The following is a 21,064-nucleotide window of genomic DNA, read 5'->3' on the forward strand; positions in this document are numbered from 1 at the left end:
CAGCCTTGTTAACATCTAGTTTACTCAACTCCCCCATACACCTCTTGCTCACCTACAGTCAGTCTCTCCTCCCCATCATCAACTGCTCTTAATCTCTCCATGAAGTCACATTCACAAGATTGAAAAATCTTTATGAACTGTTCATTAAGTATCTCCACCACACATTCTGCATCAGCTGTCTTTATACCGTTTTCTTCAATCAATGTCATCCTTCCATAATTATTCTTTCTTTTGCTGGCTGCATATCGAAAGAATTTCTTTGGATTCTTTTTGGCTTCATTAGCCAACTGCTGTTCATACCTCTCTTTAGCTACCCTCACCAACCAAGTCACCCTCCTTGCTTGGTCTTTGTAGACCTCATGGAATTGATTAATTCCACTTCTCTTATGCTGCCTCCACAATGCCCTTTTTTCTCTGTATCGCATGCTTAATCTCTTTATTCATCCATCTCACACCTACCTTATTTAACCTTCTCACCCGTGGAATACATTTGGACATTGTACCTACTAGACAGTTTTTGAAAATCCCCCAAGTTGCATTGATCTCTTTTCCAGCTAACTCCTCATTCCATGCTACACCCACAAGTTGTTTCCTGAGCTCTTCATAATCACCCCACTTGTGGTTCCACATATACCCTTTTCTCACAGAGGTCCTCACACTGCTGGCAACCACCCAGGTAATCACTTCATGGTCACTCTCACCAATTGGTGGATAATTTGACACCTCATTTATGTTTACATCCTCTGATGAGATGACCAAATCCAAGACCCTCAATCCTCTTGTGCCCTCTGTTACATACTGTCTGAGGTAGTTATCCCTCAAAAACTCAAGAAACTCATTTTGTTTACTTCCAGTTGCTATCTCATCATTCCAGTCTGTATTGCCATAATTAAAATCATCCATAATGATCACCCTTTTCTTATTTACTTGGTTAATTTGATTGTACATTTCATTATCACCACCATCCACTTTACCTGGTCTATAACAACATCCCACCAAGTATTTGATTCCATTCACCTCTATCTCACACCAAACTGCCTCAAAATCACTGGCACTATTTCCCTCTTGCATCTCTACTTTATATGGACATAACTCTTTCTCTATCATCAATAGCACTCCCCATCCCTTTTTACCCCTTCTGTCCTCACGAAACACATCATACCCATATCTGTGATAAAAAGCATAATACTTAAGAACAGACCTCCTATGAGATAGTGACTGGAGGAAGTCTGTGAGAGTGAGTTCAATCTTCCTGTTAGGAAGATTACTCCTTTTCTATATACAATGAAGAATACTTAGAGATGTTGGATGCACCATCCAGAATGCGAGATCAGTATTTGGGAGTCAGCCAGTCAATCAGATTTGTGATTTATAAAGTGTTAGGAGTTGAGCAGGAGTGGTAATTGTTTTGAATGAAAAGTAATTCCATATTTCTTGTAAGCTAACGAGGCTATGTATATAATATTTTGTTTTTTTTCACTTGGTTATAAATTAAATTGAAGATGCCAAGAAATTATATTCTTGTTTAATCCTTTATCCAAGTGTAAGCAAACAAAGTTTACACATGAAGTATCTTTATGACTAGACTACTTGCATATAGACTCTAATGAATTCACATTAATTTCCTTTATAAATAAAAACCTTTCACTATGTGTATATGGGAAATATATGACTTCTGGATGATGCGAACGATGATCCAACCTCTGTGGTCATCGTTTACATCTGGAATTTGACCCTCTGACCAGGCTTTCTGAATTATGCAGTGCATTCACTGTAAAACTTTTATACCTTCATATTTGAGCATTTCTGGCCAAATTTCATCTACTCTAGCTGCCTTTTCCACATTTTAGCTTTTGATGACTTTTTTTTTCTACGCGTGTGTGTGCATAAAGGTCAAAGCTGTATAACTCAGGGGAGACCTCCACGTAGCCTGTTAAGGAATGCAGAGAACCTACTTGGGCTACTGACCTAATGTCCAATCTTCACCTTCTTGTGGTGCATCTTGTTGGGTATCTACCTGGATAGTGAAGGGATGAGCTGGCAGTTTGGGATTTAGCCATCCAAATTGTATTCTTATTGGCTTAAACCAAAATGTAAAATGATGGTTCAAGAAAGTTTTAAAACAAATCGAGGTTGAGCAGCTTTTAGAAGTGAATTGTAGACTGAAGTGCACAAATAATTGTAGCAACAACACAAAGACTATAGTCCTAATTAGGTGCCCTCTATCTAAAAAAAAAAAAAAAAAAAAAAAAAAAAATGCAGAGAGAGAAAGCAGGTACTAATTATGTCATATTTACTAGACAGGTTCTAGATATGTCATATCTGGTTATATTTACTTTATGATTGAGACATTCAAATTACTGAGGGGTTTTTACAAGATTAATTCAGAGAAAATTTTTCAGAACAGGTCTGGTGGTGGAAGAACTAGCAGCCATCCATGGAAACTGAACAAGAGTGTAATTAGCAAGGGTGTTGAACTAGGTTTTTTACTTGGAGAGTGGTAAAAGAGTGGAATAAGCTGCCAGAGGCTGTTGTGGGTGCCATGACTGGGAATGAGTTCAAAGCAAAGTGTGATAGATACTGTGCGAATGCCGAATAGTTCTTAATATGATGTTTAGGTTCTCCCTTGATGAGTCTAAGGATCCCTTGGAGTTGCCCGTAATAATATTATAATTACCAAGTTCAATGCTTTCTTGCCTGTTCTTGTTCTGATCCTTTTTCTTATCCTGTCTAAGTTTAGTTAAATGTTTTTCAACTTTTTTTTAATTCTCTGGTTGATTTTCTAATAATTTCTTTTAATTGGCATATTTCTAATGTCAGCTTATCCTCAGATCAGTTATCATCATCACTGCAGCAGCACTTTTTTCATGAGGACAAATGCTCTCCTCAGTAGTAACAACTTGAGCTTTAAACCCCTGCTCTGTTGTGACAAGTTTTCAGCACCATTCTTAATAGTAGTAAAAACTAATGATATTTCTGCAATTATATATATATATATATATATATATATATATATATATATATAAAGAGATTACAAATTTATTTAATTCAATTGATAGCAATTTCCCAAACTTCTGGTAAACTTGAGGATAGGTCATTGAAGTAGGGCTTAAGCACTTTCTTTGTATAAACATTTGTTTATATATGGATCTGTGCATCAGCTTGGTGTTTTTCTATTGGATCCTTTGGTTAGTATTTTCAGTTCCATGTTGTGCTAGCCATATTTTGTGAGGTTTGATAAGCTGGATGTGATTTTGATTTTCAGAGATATGTTTATTTACAGACTTTTCTGTTTGTCCTTAGTAACACAAGTTGCATGAGCGTGTCACTTGGTATACCCCAGGTGGCATCATTAGTGATAGCTTATCTTTTGGAGAAGGTAGCAGGCTATGAATATGGTTGATAGGTTTATGTTGCAATGAGTTTTTTTTATAATTTTTGCCATGTGTTCAGAGATGCTTTTAGTATATGGTATAGGAGTCCTGTGGTCTTCTTGTCTCGGTTGCTGTATACGAGAGGTTAATTTTTTTTTTTTTTTGGTTATTCTTAGATCATATCCATTTAGTAAAGCTGTTTCTTTGACATTTTCCAGTTCTTGTTTTAGAGATTCTTCAGAAGAATAAATTTTGTGTGCTCTTGATACTTGGGATTTTATGATGCCATATTTTTTAAGATAGATGGCACGCTGATGTTGTGGATATGACCTGAAAAAGTGGTTTTCAGTAGACAGAAGTGCTATGAATATGGTTGATGGGTTTATGTTGCAATGAGTTTTTTTTATAATTTTTGCCATGTGTTCAGAGATGCTTTTAGTATATGGTATAGGAGTCCTGTGGTCTTCTTATCTCGGTTGCTGTATACGAGAGGTTAATTTTTTTTTTTTTTTGGTTATTCTTAGATTATATCCATTTAGTAAGGCTGTTTCTTTGACATTTTCCAGTTCTTGTTTTAGAGATTCTTCAGAAGAATAAATTTTGTGTGCTCTTGATACTTGGGATTTTATGATGCCATATTTTTTAAGATAGATGGCACGCTGATGTTGTGGATATGACCTGAAAAAGTGGTTTTCAGTAGACAGAAGTGGCAATGGATCCATCTTACTTATGCTAAATGTGTAATTTTTTATTCAATTCCTTATTGTTGTTCACTGTTAGTACTGATTATGTCTTATTTATTTTTACTGTGGTATTACGTTATTCTATAGTTGAGGGTTGAGAAAGAAGAAACCTATGGGCATAACTCTTTAAGAAGTATTTGCTCTTTAGAGTAAATACTTCTTAAAGAGTTGTAGGTTGAAATTTTTGGGAAACTCATCATGAGGAAGACTCTTCCATAGGACAAAGGTAGATGGAATAAAGAAGATTCAATGAGTTTGAAATTGTTGGACAGCAGCCACTCTTATCTCAATAGGTCTTAACAATAAGTGGAGGAATGATATTTGCCAATTCAATGGAGCTGAAGCATCTGTGAGATAGAGTTAAAGTGAGCCTGTGAGGGAAGGGTCATCTGTGAGCCAAATTGCTCTCCTCTGAACAGCATCAAGAATTTTTACGGAGGTTTTAGGTACACCACCCCAAATCTGCGTACAGTATTCTAAGGATTGGTAGATTTGGGATTTATATAGGGTTAATAGCTGGGTGGGTGTAAAATAACTTCTTGAGCAGAAAAGAATGCTTAGTTTTTTTTAGAAGCTGAGGAAGCTATTGATGTGATGTGTTTGTTGCCAAAAGAGCTTGGAGGTAAATATCGGTCCCTTTTGTTGAAGAAATGGCAGGACTGTGTTTTGGCACTATTGAAGGTGCCTAGGTTATCCTTACTCCACTGAAAGATGGTATGGAGATCAGTTTTAAGGCACTGGTTGCCAATATTGATGTAAGGGAACTACATGGTTTGTTAAAAGAGTAGGATGAGTGGAGAGTGCTATTACTGGCAAAACTATGGCTAGGATTTGTAGTGATTAAGAGTAGATCATTTATGTATAAGAAAAAGATAGTAGGTGAGAGAACAGAGCCCTGAGGAACTCCTACAGAGAGAAAGCTGGCTATTCAGTTGCAAAGAGTAATATGATTGTGATGTATAAGCTGGTCAGAGGAGCCCATCCAATAAATACAGAATTATTGCATAGGATAATGGGTGATGTAAGAACTAGAGGTCATCACTGGTGGCTGTACAAGGTTCACATGAGTAAAGAGGTTAAAAAGAAATATATTTCTTGGTGGGCGGTGAATAAGTAGAATGTGTTGCCAGAATGGGTGTTGATTGCTCCAACATTGAATGTGTTCAAGGCAAGGTATGATTAGTTACTGTGGTCTGTAACTAATCATACCTTCTGTGATGTCTTTGGACTTCATGGAAGTTTGGAAGTAATATTAATACTACATATGTTCATTTCAAATTATTCTTCTTCCTTTTTCATGTTAGGCCTGTTACGGAGCTATACCCATCCCGAGGTTAAGGTGGCTAGCCCAATGCCTCCCAGTGTGCCCTATATCTGTAGATGTATGTGTTCACAGTTTGCCTGCTTGCTGGAGGAAAAACCCCAGATAAACTGGGGAGAAAAACCCTGCAGTCCACACTCAAGACCGGCTAACTTGGCTATGTCTGAGAAAGATCCTAAGCTCCTAACTTCAACGATGGGAATCGAACCCAGGACACTCCTTTCCCAGGCATACAGTTGCAAAGCACATAGCCACTGGCTAACCGCGCGTGGAAGTAATACTAATACAGTACTACGTATGTTCATTTCAAATTATGCATATATTATATATACTAGTATTTATACATACCATTGTAATATATATATGTGTACTAATGGTATGATGGATTGGTAATCATAATTGCATTACTACTAATATCTGATATAACCTTTAAGGGTTATATACCAGATAATGACGAGTAATATTTATTTTCCATTTGTAGCTGATACTCCTCTGGCTGAAGTAAAATTAGGTGAGGTTGGGAGTTGGTTAAGTCGTCGTAACTATAATCCACGAGCAATGGTTGCTTGTGTAAGCAGAGGTGAGTTTTTTTGTTAACTTTTACAAACGTGTCATCAAATATGCATGAAATCTAAATGCCAGAGCCAAAATGGGATGTGGTGGAATTTAAGGAACTAAACAAAATCTCCAGAATGCCATTAGCAAAAATTGTGTATTTTTGCTTTATTTTATTTTAAAATCTTCTTTCATTGTTAGTGGAAGTGTTGTATATTTTAGATGGACTGTACAACCTTTTCTATTTCAAAAAGAGAAAAAAAATTCTGTTTGCCTGTCCCATCTTTAGTGACATCTGAATGAAATTGTGTGTGTTTGTGTATAGTTACATATGAAAAGTTGAAGTTGTGTACAACTATTAGAAAAACAACATACTTATCAATCTCAGTAAAAAAAATTAATTGTACATATGTATTATATGTCTAATAATAATTTCTAATAATAAATAAGGGTGATACTAAATAAGGATGATAGGTAGAGACCATTTTTCTCTCTTGCCCATAATGGACGGAGGAGAAAATGGTCCCTTGATTCTGGTCATAATCATTAACAATTCAAGAATATTGTATATTGTTTTATTATCCGGAAATCTGCATTACAGCTGAATAATGGATCAAAACATTTTTCGCAACTTCAGTTTCTGAGTGTCAGCTTATTTTAAATATATTTTCAAGCATGAAATAAACACTTCGTTCCAACCTCGTTATTTGGAAATAACCCCCAATCTGAGGAAGAAGACATGGAAGTTGTCTCTTGGACTAGATAATTCGGGACTGCCGGCTTTTTTTGTTTTTAACACCGTTGCTGGAGAAGTTACCACATTCACTGATCGACAGAAGTTACAGAAATTTGGTTGTTGAAAAGTGACCGTCATCAGAGTAGGGAAAAAATCCGTCCAATTCATGCGGTAGAAAAACACAGAGGGGAATCATGCGAGTATCATCAAGAGTTCTTGAAGCATCCATGAAATAACCTTCTTTGACTCACAAAGTGGAAGTAATAGTGTTGGATGATGGAGAGGATGAAGTTCCCATGTTGCATTCACCACTGAAAGCCAGGAACCATGACATTTCAGCCATGTTATCTACAGACAACTATGACTACATTCTCTCTGCATTAATAGATGAAGATATTGAAACTATGGCATAGTCATGTTTCCAACAAACAAACATTGAAGTCAGTGCTTCAGAAATGACCTCACTGCAATTCAATAAAATAACCAAAGTGGGAGAATGTAGCTCTGCCATTAAGAGGGATGAAGTGAAAGAGTCTGAGACAACTTCTCTGGTACGAAAAGCTTTGGAGTCGATGCCCGAAGAATCCTCAAGCCACAAATGAAGGAAAGTTTCTTAGTGTGATTTAATATGATTTGCAGTTCTTTTATTCATTGAACATTGGGTCATAGTTTTGTTTTTGTCTTTATAAACTTTGTTCTCTATTGAGGTATTAGACAATTGATGACAAAATACCTAAGTATTTCCTTATATATATATCAGAGGCTTAGCTAGAGGGGGACAGCACTTTGAACCTTTTTTAACTTTTGCAGTTAATTCTAAAATACTGTCTCGAGAACTAATTTCCAAATCTTGTAATACTGCTGCGAATTTTCCTCACAATTGCTGTAAGCATTGCTAGTTGTGAGAGGAGTTTTTCTAAATAAAATTGATTAAGAATTACCTACATTACTATGAAATAGCTTCGCCAATGTCATCGCTGATTTTGCTAACAGAAAAGCAAGAAAAATAACATTTTAGAATGTTGAAATTAAAGTTTTACTTCAGAAAGAAAAATAGTATTTTAATTTATTTCCCTATATGTCGTTTTGACTTTTTGTGGTATTTTTGGTCTGTACTGAAAGGGGCAGCAAACTCAGGGACTGCCCCAGGCGGCACTACACCACTGATATATATAGAATTTTTATTTTCAATAGCAGCATTCCTGCCCTTGAATTGGAATATGATGTTTGAGATTTCTTCAGCCAAAGTCATAGTTTTCATGCTGTAAAGCATGCAAAACTGTCAGTAGATCACACGATACTCTGCATATTGGAATTCTTATTGCCTTTGTTGTTCTTTATACAACTGCAGTCTGTTCTTGGATATTTTCCAATGCTCTAAATTAGGAATATAATTTTTTATGACTTAAAACCAACAATGGAAATCTATTTTGTATGTTTGATAATGGATGTATAAGTGTTTTAATGTTTTATCTACACGAAACATTCGTCTTAAGTGCAATATTTATTCATTTCGTTTTCACCCATTTCGAATTGCTTCTACTTTTGAAAGTAGATTTACTGACTTATTCTAATCAAGTTTTATTCAATTTATGAGTTAATCGGTTTTAACAGAAATTTTGTTATATATATATTTACATAAATTTTAACTAGTTTTTCTAATAAATATAAGAATAGATTTTATGCATACATTGATCTCTGTCATGGCAAGTGGGTTTTTTCTTCTGGAAACTCGGTTTTTCATCCTGTTAACTCAAGAAAATCAACCATAGAACCCACATTATTTCAGACAGTAACGTATCCTGTTAGCGTTAGCTACCAAGAGATGGCAGTACTTGTTTGCTTATCTCTTCATCTGTGCACCTATAATTAGTGATAGATATGGGCCAGCTATCTCTGATTGGCTACCAATGGAGATTGAACTGCCCACTCAGTCTCTAAAATCTAGATAGGGTTTACAGGCCTTGCCTATTCCCTATAAAGGAAGGGAATAAAAAGGCATTAGCTAGCTTTTTATATGTATTATATAACTTAACCAGTTTTAAATGTCATGTCTGCTTACTAACAAGACAAAGTTCACATTTACAGCAAAAAAAAAGGGAGGGGAGCAGAAAAGTTTTGCAAGCAGCAAATTGAGCATCAAGAAAACTCATACAGAATTCACTTGTGAGAACAGTTAAAATTATCTTCATTCCTGTTCAGCATATTTTTTAAGAACACAGTCAAAGCAATTTCTTTTAACCATTACAATTTTCTTTATTTCCCAGTTTTAAAACTTCTTTCAAGTTCCTGATCAAAATATTGGTAAATTCTTCCTTACAGGAATAAACTCAATTCTTTGTACTGTTTCCTGGAATTCAGATAATAAATTTCACTAATGTTTCACTTGCAAAAAATTTCATTATTTCTTTTTATTAGCCCATTTGAATGTCAAATTTTGAAACATGTTTTAAAATCTTAAGAGACTAATAACTGTTTATCTGCTTAAGCCAACTTAAGAACCCTTCTAGAAACCATCCATTCCACAGTGTGGATTTGAATCTATACTATAGCCCATAGTTTCAGAGATTGAAGATATCAACTTAGCCACCCAGGCTGGCTAAGAGCTAGGATTTCTAATAAATTTGTCATCTCAGTATTAGCTATAGAATAACACGTGTGCTACAGTAAAGAACTTTTTTTATTATGTAAATATTTTGTCTTATGTATTATTATTATTAAACAAGACATTATGTATTATAAGACATTATGCATTATGTATGACGTCTTATGTATTATAAGACATCATCAGTACAATTATCGAACAACAGTAGGAATTGAATTAAAAAACAGTAGTGCACATGTTTAAATTGGAATCCCTTTACATATACACTCACATGTTAATGGATTAAAACTAATGGACTGAAATTAAAATTAAATTAAAATATAACAGATAAATTTATTTAATACAATTGAGGATAACAATTTCCCAAATCTTTGGAATAGGGAGACAGTCGTTCTGAAACAGCTTCATATATTAAAGGCATCTCTGGAAATCTATTTTTTTCTTTTTATTAGCCCATTTGAATGTCAAATTTTGAAACATGTTTTAAAATCTTAAGAGACTAATAACTGTTTATCTGCTTAAGCCAAATTAAGAACCCTTCTAGAAACCATCCATTCCACAGTGTGGATTTGAATCTATACTATAGCCCATAATTTCAGAGATTGAAGATATCAACTTAGCCACCCAGTTTATAGGTAGCAATGAACTCATTGCTACCTATAAACCCATCAATCAAATTCACAACTTGCTACCTTCTCCAAAAGACAAACTCTCACCAATGATGCTACCTGGTGTAAATGAAGTACCATGTTCGTGTAACTTGTCTAGCTATGGACAAACAGGAATATCTGTAAATAAATGTATTTCTGAATATCAAGACCACGTCCATCTCATCAAACCTCACAAATCTGGCCTTTCACAACATAGCATTGAAAACACTAACCACAGGATCCAATGGCAAGGCTAAGCTGCTAAATAATCCATATATAAACATGAATGTTTATACAGAGTCCATAAAAAAATGTATACAAACTTTAACAGATTTTTTTCGAAGTTGGGTCGAATTATGGTAGCAATGTGTAGTATGATGTTCTCTCAAAAGATGTTACTCACATGAATACCAGTATCAACATGTGACCGGTAGGACAGTCAAACAAAATGGCTGAGGCATGATTGTTGTTCAAGGAACGCAAGACCATTTTAAAGTGGTATTTCAAATTTGAGAATGTTGGTGAAGTTCAATGACAATGGAGGTGTGAGTTTGCAATACAACCTCCAACATGGCTGACAATCGCACGTATTCATGATAAGTTTGAGACCATGGTACCGTGTGTGATGTGCACAAGGAAAGATCAGGGCGGCCTCGCACAGCAACAGGTCCTGCTTCCTCGGCTATGGTGTTGAAGCAGTTTACATGCTCGCCACAGAAGTCTGCCACACAATGTGCATGTGAGACAGGAGTTAGCAGTGCAAGCATATGATGCATTCTTAAAGCAGCTAAATGGAAAGTTTGCATCCCAAGATTATTATATGCAATGAATGAAGATGATTCTGATTGACGAATGCAGTATTGTGAGTGGTTTCAACACGTGGTAGATGAGGATGAGGAGTTTGTGAGGAAGATGGTTTGATCTGATGAAGCACAATTAAGCTTAATGGAAAAGTGAATCGGCATAATTTTGTTTACTGGGATCTAGAAAATCTGGGTGTTCATGTGAACCCAGCAATCAATTTACCAGGGCTCAATGTCTGGTGTGGATTGTCATCTAGGGGTTTAATAGGATCATTCTTCTTTGAAGGTACTGTTACTGGTCAAGTGTACCTAGACATGCTATGCACATCCATTTTACCTGCCATTCATGCACTTTATGGGAATGACCAATTTCTCTTCCAACAAGATGGTGCACCACCACGCTACCACCGAGACGTGAGAACTTACTTCGATGAGAGTTTGCAGGGACAATGGACAGGACAAAGAGGTGCAGTTGAATTCTCCCCCCCCCCCACATTCTCCTGATTTAACACCCTTGGACTTCTACCTATGGGGAGGACTCTAAAGGATGTAGTGTGTCGTAGAAAACCAGCTACACTGGTGGCCCTTTGGAAAGAAATTATTATTATTATTATTATTATTATTCAGGCCTCCAAGGAGTCAAAAGACTCATCGAGGGAGGTCCTTCCTAAGAAAGACATAGTCTGTCAAGACTCATCGAGGGGAGGTCCCCCCCTGAGAAACACAAAGTCTATCATACCACTCTTTAAACTCACTGACCGTTCTCGCTCCCACCACTCCATCAGGCAATGCATTCCACGGCTCAACCACCCTCCACACAAAGAAACCACTCCTTACTCTCTTGCTCACAGTTTCCTTTCGTAACTTCCAGGGATGGCCTCTTGTCATCACTCCTTCCCGCTGATCAACCAAGCGAAAGAACTCCCCAGTGTCAACCCTGTAACCACCTCTCAACAGTTTAAAAGTCTCAATCATATCACCTCTCCTTCTTCTATCCACCAAACTCTGCAGTCCACATTCTCTCAGCTGATCCTCATAACTATCCTTGTACAGTCCTGAAACCATCTTTGTCATCCGTCTTTGTATCCTTTCCACAGTTAATTTATCCCCTTCAAATCCTGGGGACCAAATCTGAGAACAATAGTCCAAGTGTGGTCTGATCAGAGACTTATACAACGGAATGATAACCCTCTTATCTCTGCAGGTCAGTGTCCTTCTCATAATAGCAGCAATCCTCTGTGTTACCTTCACCACCTTTGCAATATGTCCCCTAAACTTCAGGTTTCTATCAATCATCAACCCCAGATCTCTTGTCTCCCCTACTTCCTCCAGTATAACTCCTCCCACAGAGTATGCAACATCCCATCGATGTTTCCCAAACCTCAAGACCTTACATTTTGCTGCATTAAACTGATGCCCCCATTCATTTGCCCATCTATCTAGCTTATTTAAATCCTCTTGCAGGGCTACCACATCTGCACTATTACTAATAATCCTTCCCAGCTTCGCATCATCCGCAAACAACTGAATATCCCCCTGCAATCCACTGGCTATGTCATTGATATAAAGGTTAAACAATATAGGTCCTAGTACTGAGCCCTGTGGAATTGAAACGGCATGCGCTACAATCCCACTGGACGCTTTGCCAACGTTGCCCAAGTAGTAGTTTGCTGTAATAATAAGTGTCTGGATGCTAATGGTAACCACTTTGAGCACCTCGTGTAATTGTAGAACTCAAAGGTAACTTATATTCATCCCTTGATGCCTGTATAAATTTAGTATTACAATTTTTATACAGGTTTTTCTTTTGCTGAAGTGTGTATACATTTTTTGATGAACTCTGTATTAAGAAAGTGCTGAAGCCTTATTTCATAGACCTATTTTCATTGAAACAGGCTGTCTCACTATTCCAAAAGTTTGGGAAATTGTTATCCTCAATTGTATTAACCCGGTGTTAGTAAGGTGGGATGTCACAGACCCAAAAGATTTTAAATTGACTATAGCTTTTTAACAACGCATGGCAATGAGTCATGCCTCAGTATAGCTTCTCCTCCCATAACCCGATGCCATAGATGACAGGTTGTTGTACGCAAGCAAGTTTAGTGTGCAGAAATGTAAAGTGTGCTGGGGTCCAGCAGACCCCACCTTACCAAAAGTGTGACTATATTTACTTCTGAAACGTAAGTTGTTTTCATATATATTCTACTAAAATATTATCGTTGCTGCTGTGTCTTCTATATGATGATGATAGTGAAATTGATTTAGAATTAGTCAGTAACCATAAGTCTGATACAGTACAAGAATGTGAGGAAGAATCCACAGAGAATCCACTAATATCGATTAAAAGGATATGGATTTCTATAATACACTACATTATTTGGGTGGATCTGTGGGACCCCACCTTACCACTTTTGTTACATTTTCCCACCTCACCAGTGCTGGGTTAAATAAAATGTTATAATTTAGTTTTAATTTCAGCCGATTAGATTTAATCCATTAACACACAACTGTATGTAGATGGATCCCCAATTTAAGCATGTGAAGTACTGTTTTTTAATTCATTTCCTATTGTTTGATAATTGAACTGATGACATATTATTATTTGACACCTCCAGGGAGTCCAAGGACTCATCGAGGGAGGGCACCAGGTCTACAACTCTGTCTCCACCATTCAATCACAACTGACCACAACTACACCAACACTATCTACCGCCTACCACCACTGGTATTTTTACAGACAATCACAAACATCCATGCTCATTGGCGGGATTCAAACCCGCAGCCCTTTGGCTGGAGAGCGGATACGCTATCCACTCGGCCAACCATGCCAAGTGGATAGCGTATAGTGGATACTCCACAGGTTTCACTATATAAGGAAATCTCAGTTTTAATTTCAGTCAGATATTGGTGGTAGAGCATGACAAAGATTCGAAATGATAGTAATAACTTTGTAGTTGGGTGAAATAAAATTAGATGTTTAGGATCTAAAATTTGTACTATCATTCTTCTATTTGCTAAAACAAATAGTTGGAAAATCATTGGAATATAACAAAGATCTGTATTTAAGTTTTGTAGATCTGGAAAAGCATATAACAAGATGCCAACAGGAAGCTGTTCAAAACACTACAGTTATATGGTGTCAGTGGGGCATTATATCAAGCAATACTTTGTCTTTATTTGAGGCTGTAAGTGAGCAGTTAGAATTGAAGTACAGGAAGATGGTTTGATGTTAAATCTGATGTCAGACAAGGATGTACATTATCCCCTCTGTTATTCATTATCTATATGGATCACATTATGAAGGAAAGTAGTATTAAACCTGATATCAAAATTGGAGAGGTTAATCTCGGCTCTTTACTTTATGCAGATGATGTTACTTTTAAATAAATCCAGTATAAGTTGCAAGATTCCCTGACTAAACTGAATAACCGTTGGAATAAATTTGGTATGAAAAGCAGCAATAACAAGACAAAGACAATGAAAATAGGCAGAAACATTGAAAAGATCAAATGCACTGAATGGAGAACCTATAAAACAAGTAAAACATTTTAGCTCTCTAGGCACAATTTTTAGTGAAGATGATAAATTAAGTATAGAAATAAACAACACATTCAACAAAGCTGGTTTGGTAGGAAGTCAACTGAATAAATTTATATGGAATAAGAGGGAAATTAGTCAAAACACTAAAGTAGCTGTATACAAGACAGTATTCAAACCAATTTTGAGTTATTTATCTGGCAGCTGGGTTAGAAATAAAAAAACTTGACCAAAGACTAGAGACCACAGATAAGAGTCTTGAGAAAGATTAGGAGCATCAATAGATGGCATCAATGGCAATATCACATTAAAAATGAGGATATTAGGAAAGAACTTGACATTGTTAGCATTGAGGAATGTGTTACAGAGCTAATCTCAGGTGGTATGGTCACTTAAACAGATTGGGAGAGGAAAGATTAACAAAACAAGTGTTCTCTGACAGGTTGACTGGAAAAAGACCCAGAGGAGGACCAAGATATAGGTGAATTGATACAGTAAAAAGTGCCCTAGAAGACAGAAATATAAGATCTGATAATGTTGAAGTCTTGACAGGTAACAGATTGATTTGGAAGAAAATTGTAGATAGGAAGTTGATAATGATGTAAGTTTTTCATGTATTACTATCATATCCTGTAAACTTCTTGAGGGTATATGTCAGGAATTTGATGATGATATTGAAAATTGCTTTAATTAAATGGTTAGGAATGTTGTCATCTCTTAACATTTTCAGTAGCTTATTACAATTGACTTTATCAAAAGCCTTTTTTTTTTTAATAATGTATGAATATTATATGAGTCTCTAAATTGAGTCTCTTCTTTTTTCTATCAGGAGCTTGAGAGTGAAAAAAAGGCATCAGTGCAGGATCTGCTTTTATGGATACTGTTTTGTTTCTCTCCAAAAATATTTTCCTAATATTTGGTTAATTTACTCTTTAAGAGACTTGAATATATGTTATATCCAGGGTTTAAAAGGCTAATACCTCATTAGTATCTTATAGTTTTGACATTAATATTGCCTTTTTTATTTGAAGATGAGGACGATCATAGCATTTTGCCAGTTTTCTGGTGGTAATTAGCCATTTAAGATCTTATGCATGAATTCTAGTAGTCTGTATCTGAAGTTGCCTCCAGAGAATTTAAAAAGTTCCATATTGATACATCTTCTCATGGGCTTCTGTGGTTCTTGCATTGCTTAAGTGTTGATTCTAAATCTTCAAGGATAAAGGAATCTGTTGAATTATTTGCAGATAATGGTTCTGAAAATGGGTTGTCATCAATTGCCATTTCTCTCTGTCCAATGCCAGGTGACTCAGATCCTGCAAACTCTTTCCATGCCACATTAATGCTATCTAGCCTACTAAATAATAAAAGTGGGATGTTATATTTGGGTAATAAGGATCAAGAAAAGGAAGGAATAGTGATATTCAATACAAAACATGAAGAAATTGCTTGCTGTGATTGGCAGGCAATTTCATATAAAGTTCTGTAGGCCAATTTCAAAATGATGAATTGGACAGTGAAACTAATCTGTAACCTATAGTCTCACAGAAGATCCTAAGGAAGAAGTGGAGGAATTTTTCGAGTGTCATTAAAGAAGGCAGCTGACATAAATGGGCAAATGGTCCTTGTTGGAGATGTAAATAGTGTGATAGGAAATGAATCCCAAGCATATAGAAATCTTTTGGAAAGATTATTTGCAGTAAAGGACAAAAGCTAATAAGTGTGTCTAAGAATGTCTGATGGATTTTTGTTCAGGTTAGGGAGTAGTCAATAATACCATGTTTCTTCATAAAGATATTCACAAATTTCTACAGAGAGAAGCCACAAGAAATAAAATCCTCATTGACTGATAATGATATTTATAATTTATTGTTGATAATGATATCTTTATACTGGTTCACAACACAAGAGCATAACAGGATTTTGATATAGGAAGTGATTGCCATTTAGTTTTCAGCAGAATAAAAATTAATTTCATATTGAAAAAAAATATATGTGTTAGAAAGTTTTAAAAAGAATTAATGTAGAGCAGCTTCTATCAGTTAACTGTAGACGCAACTATACAAACATTCAAGAAAAAAATGAGTATTTGACAATAGGAACCAAACTTTTGATTCTTGACTGCAAAACTATGAGAAAACATTGATTGATTCAGCTAGGGAAGCATGTGGTGAAGTTGTCTGCAAGGATAAAAAAAAATCAGAATGCCATGGTGAATGCAAGAAGTTAAAGATACAGTTGTGGAAAAGAAGAAGAAGAAATTATATCAAAAGTTCCTAACAAATATGTCAGCAGATGACCTAAGAGATTACTGAGGAAAATGTAAGAGTTTTAAGTTATGCTAAATGGACGTCATGGGAAGACTTTGGTAAGAATATAGAAAACAGATATCAAGAAAGTGGTGGCAAAATATTGCAGAGGCTATTGATGATGCCGTGAAATAAATGAAAGAGTACAGTGAAGGGAATCAGATGATAATTATTAAGAGACATCCAGGGACTCATTGAGGGAGGCATGCCTTCACCATCTATCATATCTATTCTTGAATTCATTCCCTCTACTTGCACCACTCTGTGAGAGAAGAATCTTGCTCTCATCTTCTTGATGGCATTCATCTCAAATGAATGTTCTCCTCTAAGGATTCTCTTTCATCTTTCCCCACCTTCCACAAAATGAAAAATTCCATCTACTGATGTCCTGTAGAGATGTCTGGACAGTTTGGGTATGGAGAAAGTAATGAACGTGGTGAAAGACTGCTAAACTTCTGCTCAAATAATAGACTAACAATAACCAACACTCTGTGGACCAGCATCTTCAGAACACAGTTTTAACAGAATATATAGCAATAATAATACAACAGCAAAAATATATAACAGCAATAATTAGCTGAAAGTGGGATTAGTTTAAAAATTGTAACAGACAACACAAGGAACTAAATCTTAATTGGCATCATCTGTTGTTGGATAAAGAGTCTCAAATAAGTTAAATAAATAGTAATTTTTTCTTTTAAGCTTACTCGGTGATCCGAATACATTTTTGAAAATTATGGAGACAACTACCGTGTTTGAATAAAAACTTTAGTTTAATTAAATTAAAATTAGTTTAAAATTAAAACTAAACTTTAGATTTTAGTTATATTAAACTAAAGTTTTTATTCAAACACGGTACTTGCCTCCATAATTTTCAAAAAGAAGTAGTAATTTTCTTATTATTAAGAAGCCTGTGCAACTGGAAGTGGTGTTTGCACTCCTTGGTGCTAAACGACCCAAAGATAGACTTAAGTTCAAGTCTAGTCGCCGACTAGAGGAACTTTTTCTGAGCCTTCTTTCGACCTGTTCCTGATTTAGTTGATCTCTGGCATGGGCAAGTGGTTTTTTTATTCCTCCCAGAAACTCTGGTTTTTTATCCTGGAAACTCAAGAAAATTGACTGTAAAATCCACACTATTTCAGACATTAAAAATATTGTGTTAGGATTAGGGACCATGCTGGCACTTGTTGAGCCATCTCTTCACTGCGGTGCACTTAAAATTAGTGATAGCCTTGGGACAGTTATCTCTGATTAACTACCAGTGGAGATTGAACTGCCCACTCAGTCTCCAAAAAAGTTAGATAGGGCTAAAACAGCCTTGCCTACTCCCTATATGGGAATAAAAGGCATTAGCTGATATTTTATTTTATTTTTTATGATTAATTGTTTGTGAATTAAAACTGTTAAATAAACTGACTGGAGTCGTTTTAGGATCAAAGCTAAATAACTGGGAGGAGACCTCCACATCGTCTTTCAGGAATGCAGAGAACCAATTGGATTTCTGACTTAATTTTCATTTCTCACCCTCAAGTGGTGCATCACTTGAGGATGATTGTAGGTACCTCCTAGGTACTGGACGAATGAGGAATAGCTGTCAATTTTGCATTTAGCAAATGCATATGACAATATAACATGAGATTTCATGCTGGCTGGGGCATTGCTTAGTTACACAAGGCCCCTTCTGTATTAATTAATGTTCCAGTAGTTGGAACATTTCGTCCTGTATGTCCTGAGTATTTCCATTGTTCATCATGGTCCCTGAAGGATCAGGACAAACATTTGAAAGTCATCTACTGGAACAATTTCCAACTCAACGTCTAGAAGAAGAATAAACCCAGTGTCAGAAGAACTAGATACGAACCATCAATATAGGGAATCTTAATGGAAAGGAAATTGAACTTGCAGAAGAATTAAAGTACCAGGTGGACATAATTGTCAATACTGAGACAAGACAAAAATAGGTGAGATCTTACTAAATAATAAGTACGGTAAACCCTCGATTCAACAGACTTCGGATTTAACGAAAAAATTTCTGATCCGTATGTCATGTGAAAATTAACACCCTGTTAATTTTAAAATGCTTTTAACCAAGATTTGCTTATAATTAAATTAACAGGTTATTTTTTGTTATTAATTTCCTGTTATTTTTAAAAATTTACGAATAGGCCATCATATGTTGGAAAAACACTGCAGTAATTTAGCCAACATAAATGACTCGCCACTCATAACACATGTTCGGCGAATGAATAGTACGTGATCACACCAATAGCGCTGTAATTGGTTCTTTTGTCGTGTGCCATGACTTTCTGCAGCAGTTTTAATGTGTGCCGGCCGATGTTCCGACGCGCGCTAAGCCATGCCAAGTAGTATGCGTTTGTTTACTCATGGTGAATGGTTTATGTATGTACTCATTTTATTGACCTATTCAATATAAATTTAAAATTAGATATGTTTGAATGGTAAAACACATCTTTATAACCCTAACCTTAAAATATGGACAAATGGAAAAGAGTTAATTTAACTTTAAATCAAAAATTAGAAGTCCAACAAAAGTTGGATTCGGGAGTGTCTGTGTCTCGTATATGTGAGCAATATGGTATAAAAAGCAAACGTATCGGACATTAATATAGATACAGTTTTCATAGATACAGTACTTAATTTTAATTACATAAAAGTTTCTACATAAGTTAAAACATGTAAATTAGTAATTTGTGAATTTTTTAACATATGCATTCGGGAAAATCTATTTTATTATATAACAGACTTTCAGATTTAACAGACACCCCCCCTTCACCAAAATTAGGCCGTTATATCAAGGTTTTTACTGTGTAGGATGTTATATAGGCAGTGATGATCAAGAAAAGGAAGGAGTAGTGATAGCATTGAACACCAAACATGAAGATAAACTTCTTGATTGGAAGGCAGTTTCAAGTAGAGTGATGTGGGCACACTTCAAAATGGGAACAATAAAACTTATTTGTGCCTGTAGTCCCACAGATGGTTCTTCTAAGGAAGATATGGAAGAATTTTTCAAGTCATTACAACAGGCTGCTGATATAAAGAAAATGGAAAAAGTGGTCCTTGTTGGAGATCTAACAGCAGAGTAGGAAATGAATCCTACAAGGTATGTAGGAACATTTTGGGAAAATTTGGAAAAAAGGGCAAAGCTAATTATAATGGTAAGTCTTGCTGAATTTGCTCAGGACACGGACTCGTGATTACTAACACCATGCTTCAACATAAAGATATATAATAAATTAAAGATGCCAAGAAATTGTATTCTGGATTTAATCCTTTATCCAAGTGTAAGCAAACAATGCTACTGTGTGAACTATCTTCACAACCAAACTTCTTGTATATAGAGGCTAATGACTTCACATCGATTGCCCTGGTATCCCATAATGCAAAGCACATACACCCTTTCAGATGTGTAATGCTATACATTATGGGAAGGACCACTACCCAGACCGGTTTAACCTTTGTTGAGGTATGTTCACGTGTCGGGATGTCTCTTTTCAAAAACTAGTGTGATCCCTCAGATCACCCAGTAGTGAATGACCTGAATCATTATTTAGCTCATTCTCAGTGGTGGTGGCTACTCAGTGATGGGTTCACCTTGCCACTGAGCAGAACCTCCATTGGTGACTTTACCCAATGCCATGCCTCCCCCCACCACTGAGCCGAGCTGCTCATATCTCAAGGAAAATCAAGCAGCCACAAGACCACTTCAGCAGACTTCCCACATCAACAGAGAACTGCATAAATAGGAGCCAAACCTAGAAGAGATACCAAGGTTGAAGTAATGTGGAATTCATATATTAACCATATACAAACATATAACCATATGTAAGCAAAGCAAGTGTTCTTTGCCAGGTTATCATGGAAAAGACCCAGAGGAAGACCAAGATGTAGATTGATTGATACAGTAAAAAAGAGTCTTAAAAGATAGAAATATGAGATCTGATAATATTGGAATCTTGACAGATAACAGATTAATTTAGATGAAAATTGTTGATCGGAAGTTAGTAGTGGTGTAACTTTTTCACGTAGTACTGTTATATTTTCTGTTACATCTTTCTCAACCCTGTTTTGTCTTTTTTGTTCTTTACTTAAAACTTCGTGAATTGTCGTGAATGGTCGGCTGCCACCATTTATTTATTTCTACTAGACCTTATGTTCTTGCACTCTATAGTATAACAAATTTATTTGTTTTACGACTGCACTAGTTAGACTATGTATTCAGTGCACGATTATAAGATTTTAAACTAAAGACAAAGCAGATGTTGTTAGCACTCCTGGCTTATGTTAATCTTTACCTTTAATTAGTCGTGGCTTAATTATTGATCACTTAAACTTTATCTTATGCAGGTTTGAAATTTTCAGGATAGTGCATTCACAGAATCAGTCTAATGTGTTGTTCACAAACCATTT

At 35.8% G+C, this 21,064-nt stretch overlaps 1 protein-coding gene across 1 annotated transcript in view; it reads left to right on the top strand.

Annotated features, from left to right (window-relative positions):
• The window catches only part of ATPsynF (ATP synthase, subunit F), a 65,835-nt gene that overhangs the window by 10,196 nt on the left and 34,575 nt on the right, over window positions 1-21,064 (top strand). Inside the window, exon 2 of the mRNA XM_090415401.1 lies at window positions 5,920-6,018. Within this exon, the coding sequence (XP_090271527.1) occupies window positions 5,920-6,018 (99 nt within the window). The remainder of the gene's footprint in view (window positions 1-5,919; window positions 6,019-21,064) is intronic.

The sequence above is a fragment of the Typopeltis vanoorti genome, chromosome 3, assembly GCF_054136105.1.
Source record: "Typopeltis vanoorti isolate ZY-2024b chromosome 3, IOZ_Tvanoo_1.0, whole genome shotgun sequence".
Lineage (NCBI taxonomy): Eukaryota > Metazoa > Arthropoda > Arachnida > Uropygi > Thelyphonidae > Typopeltis > Typopeltis vanoorti.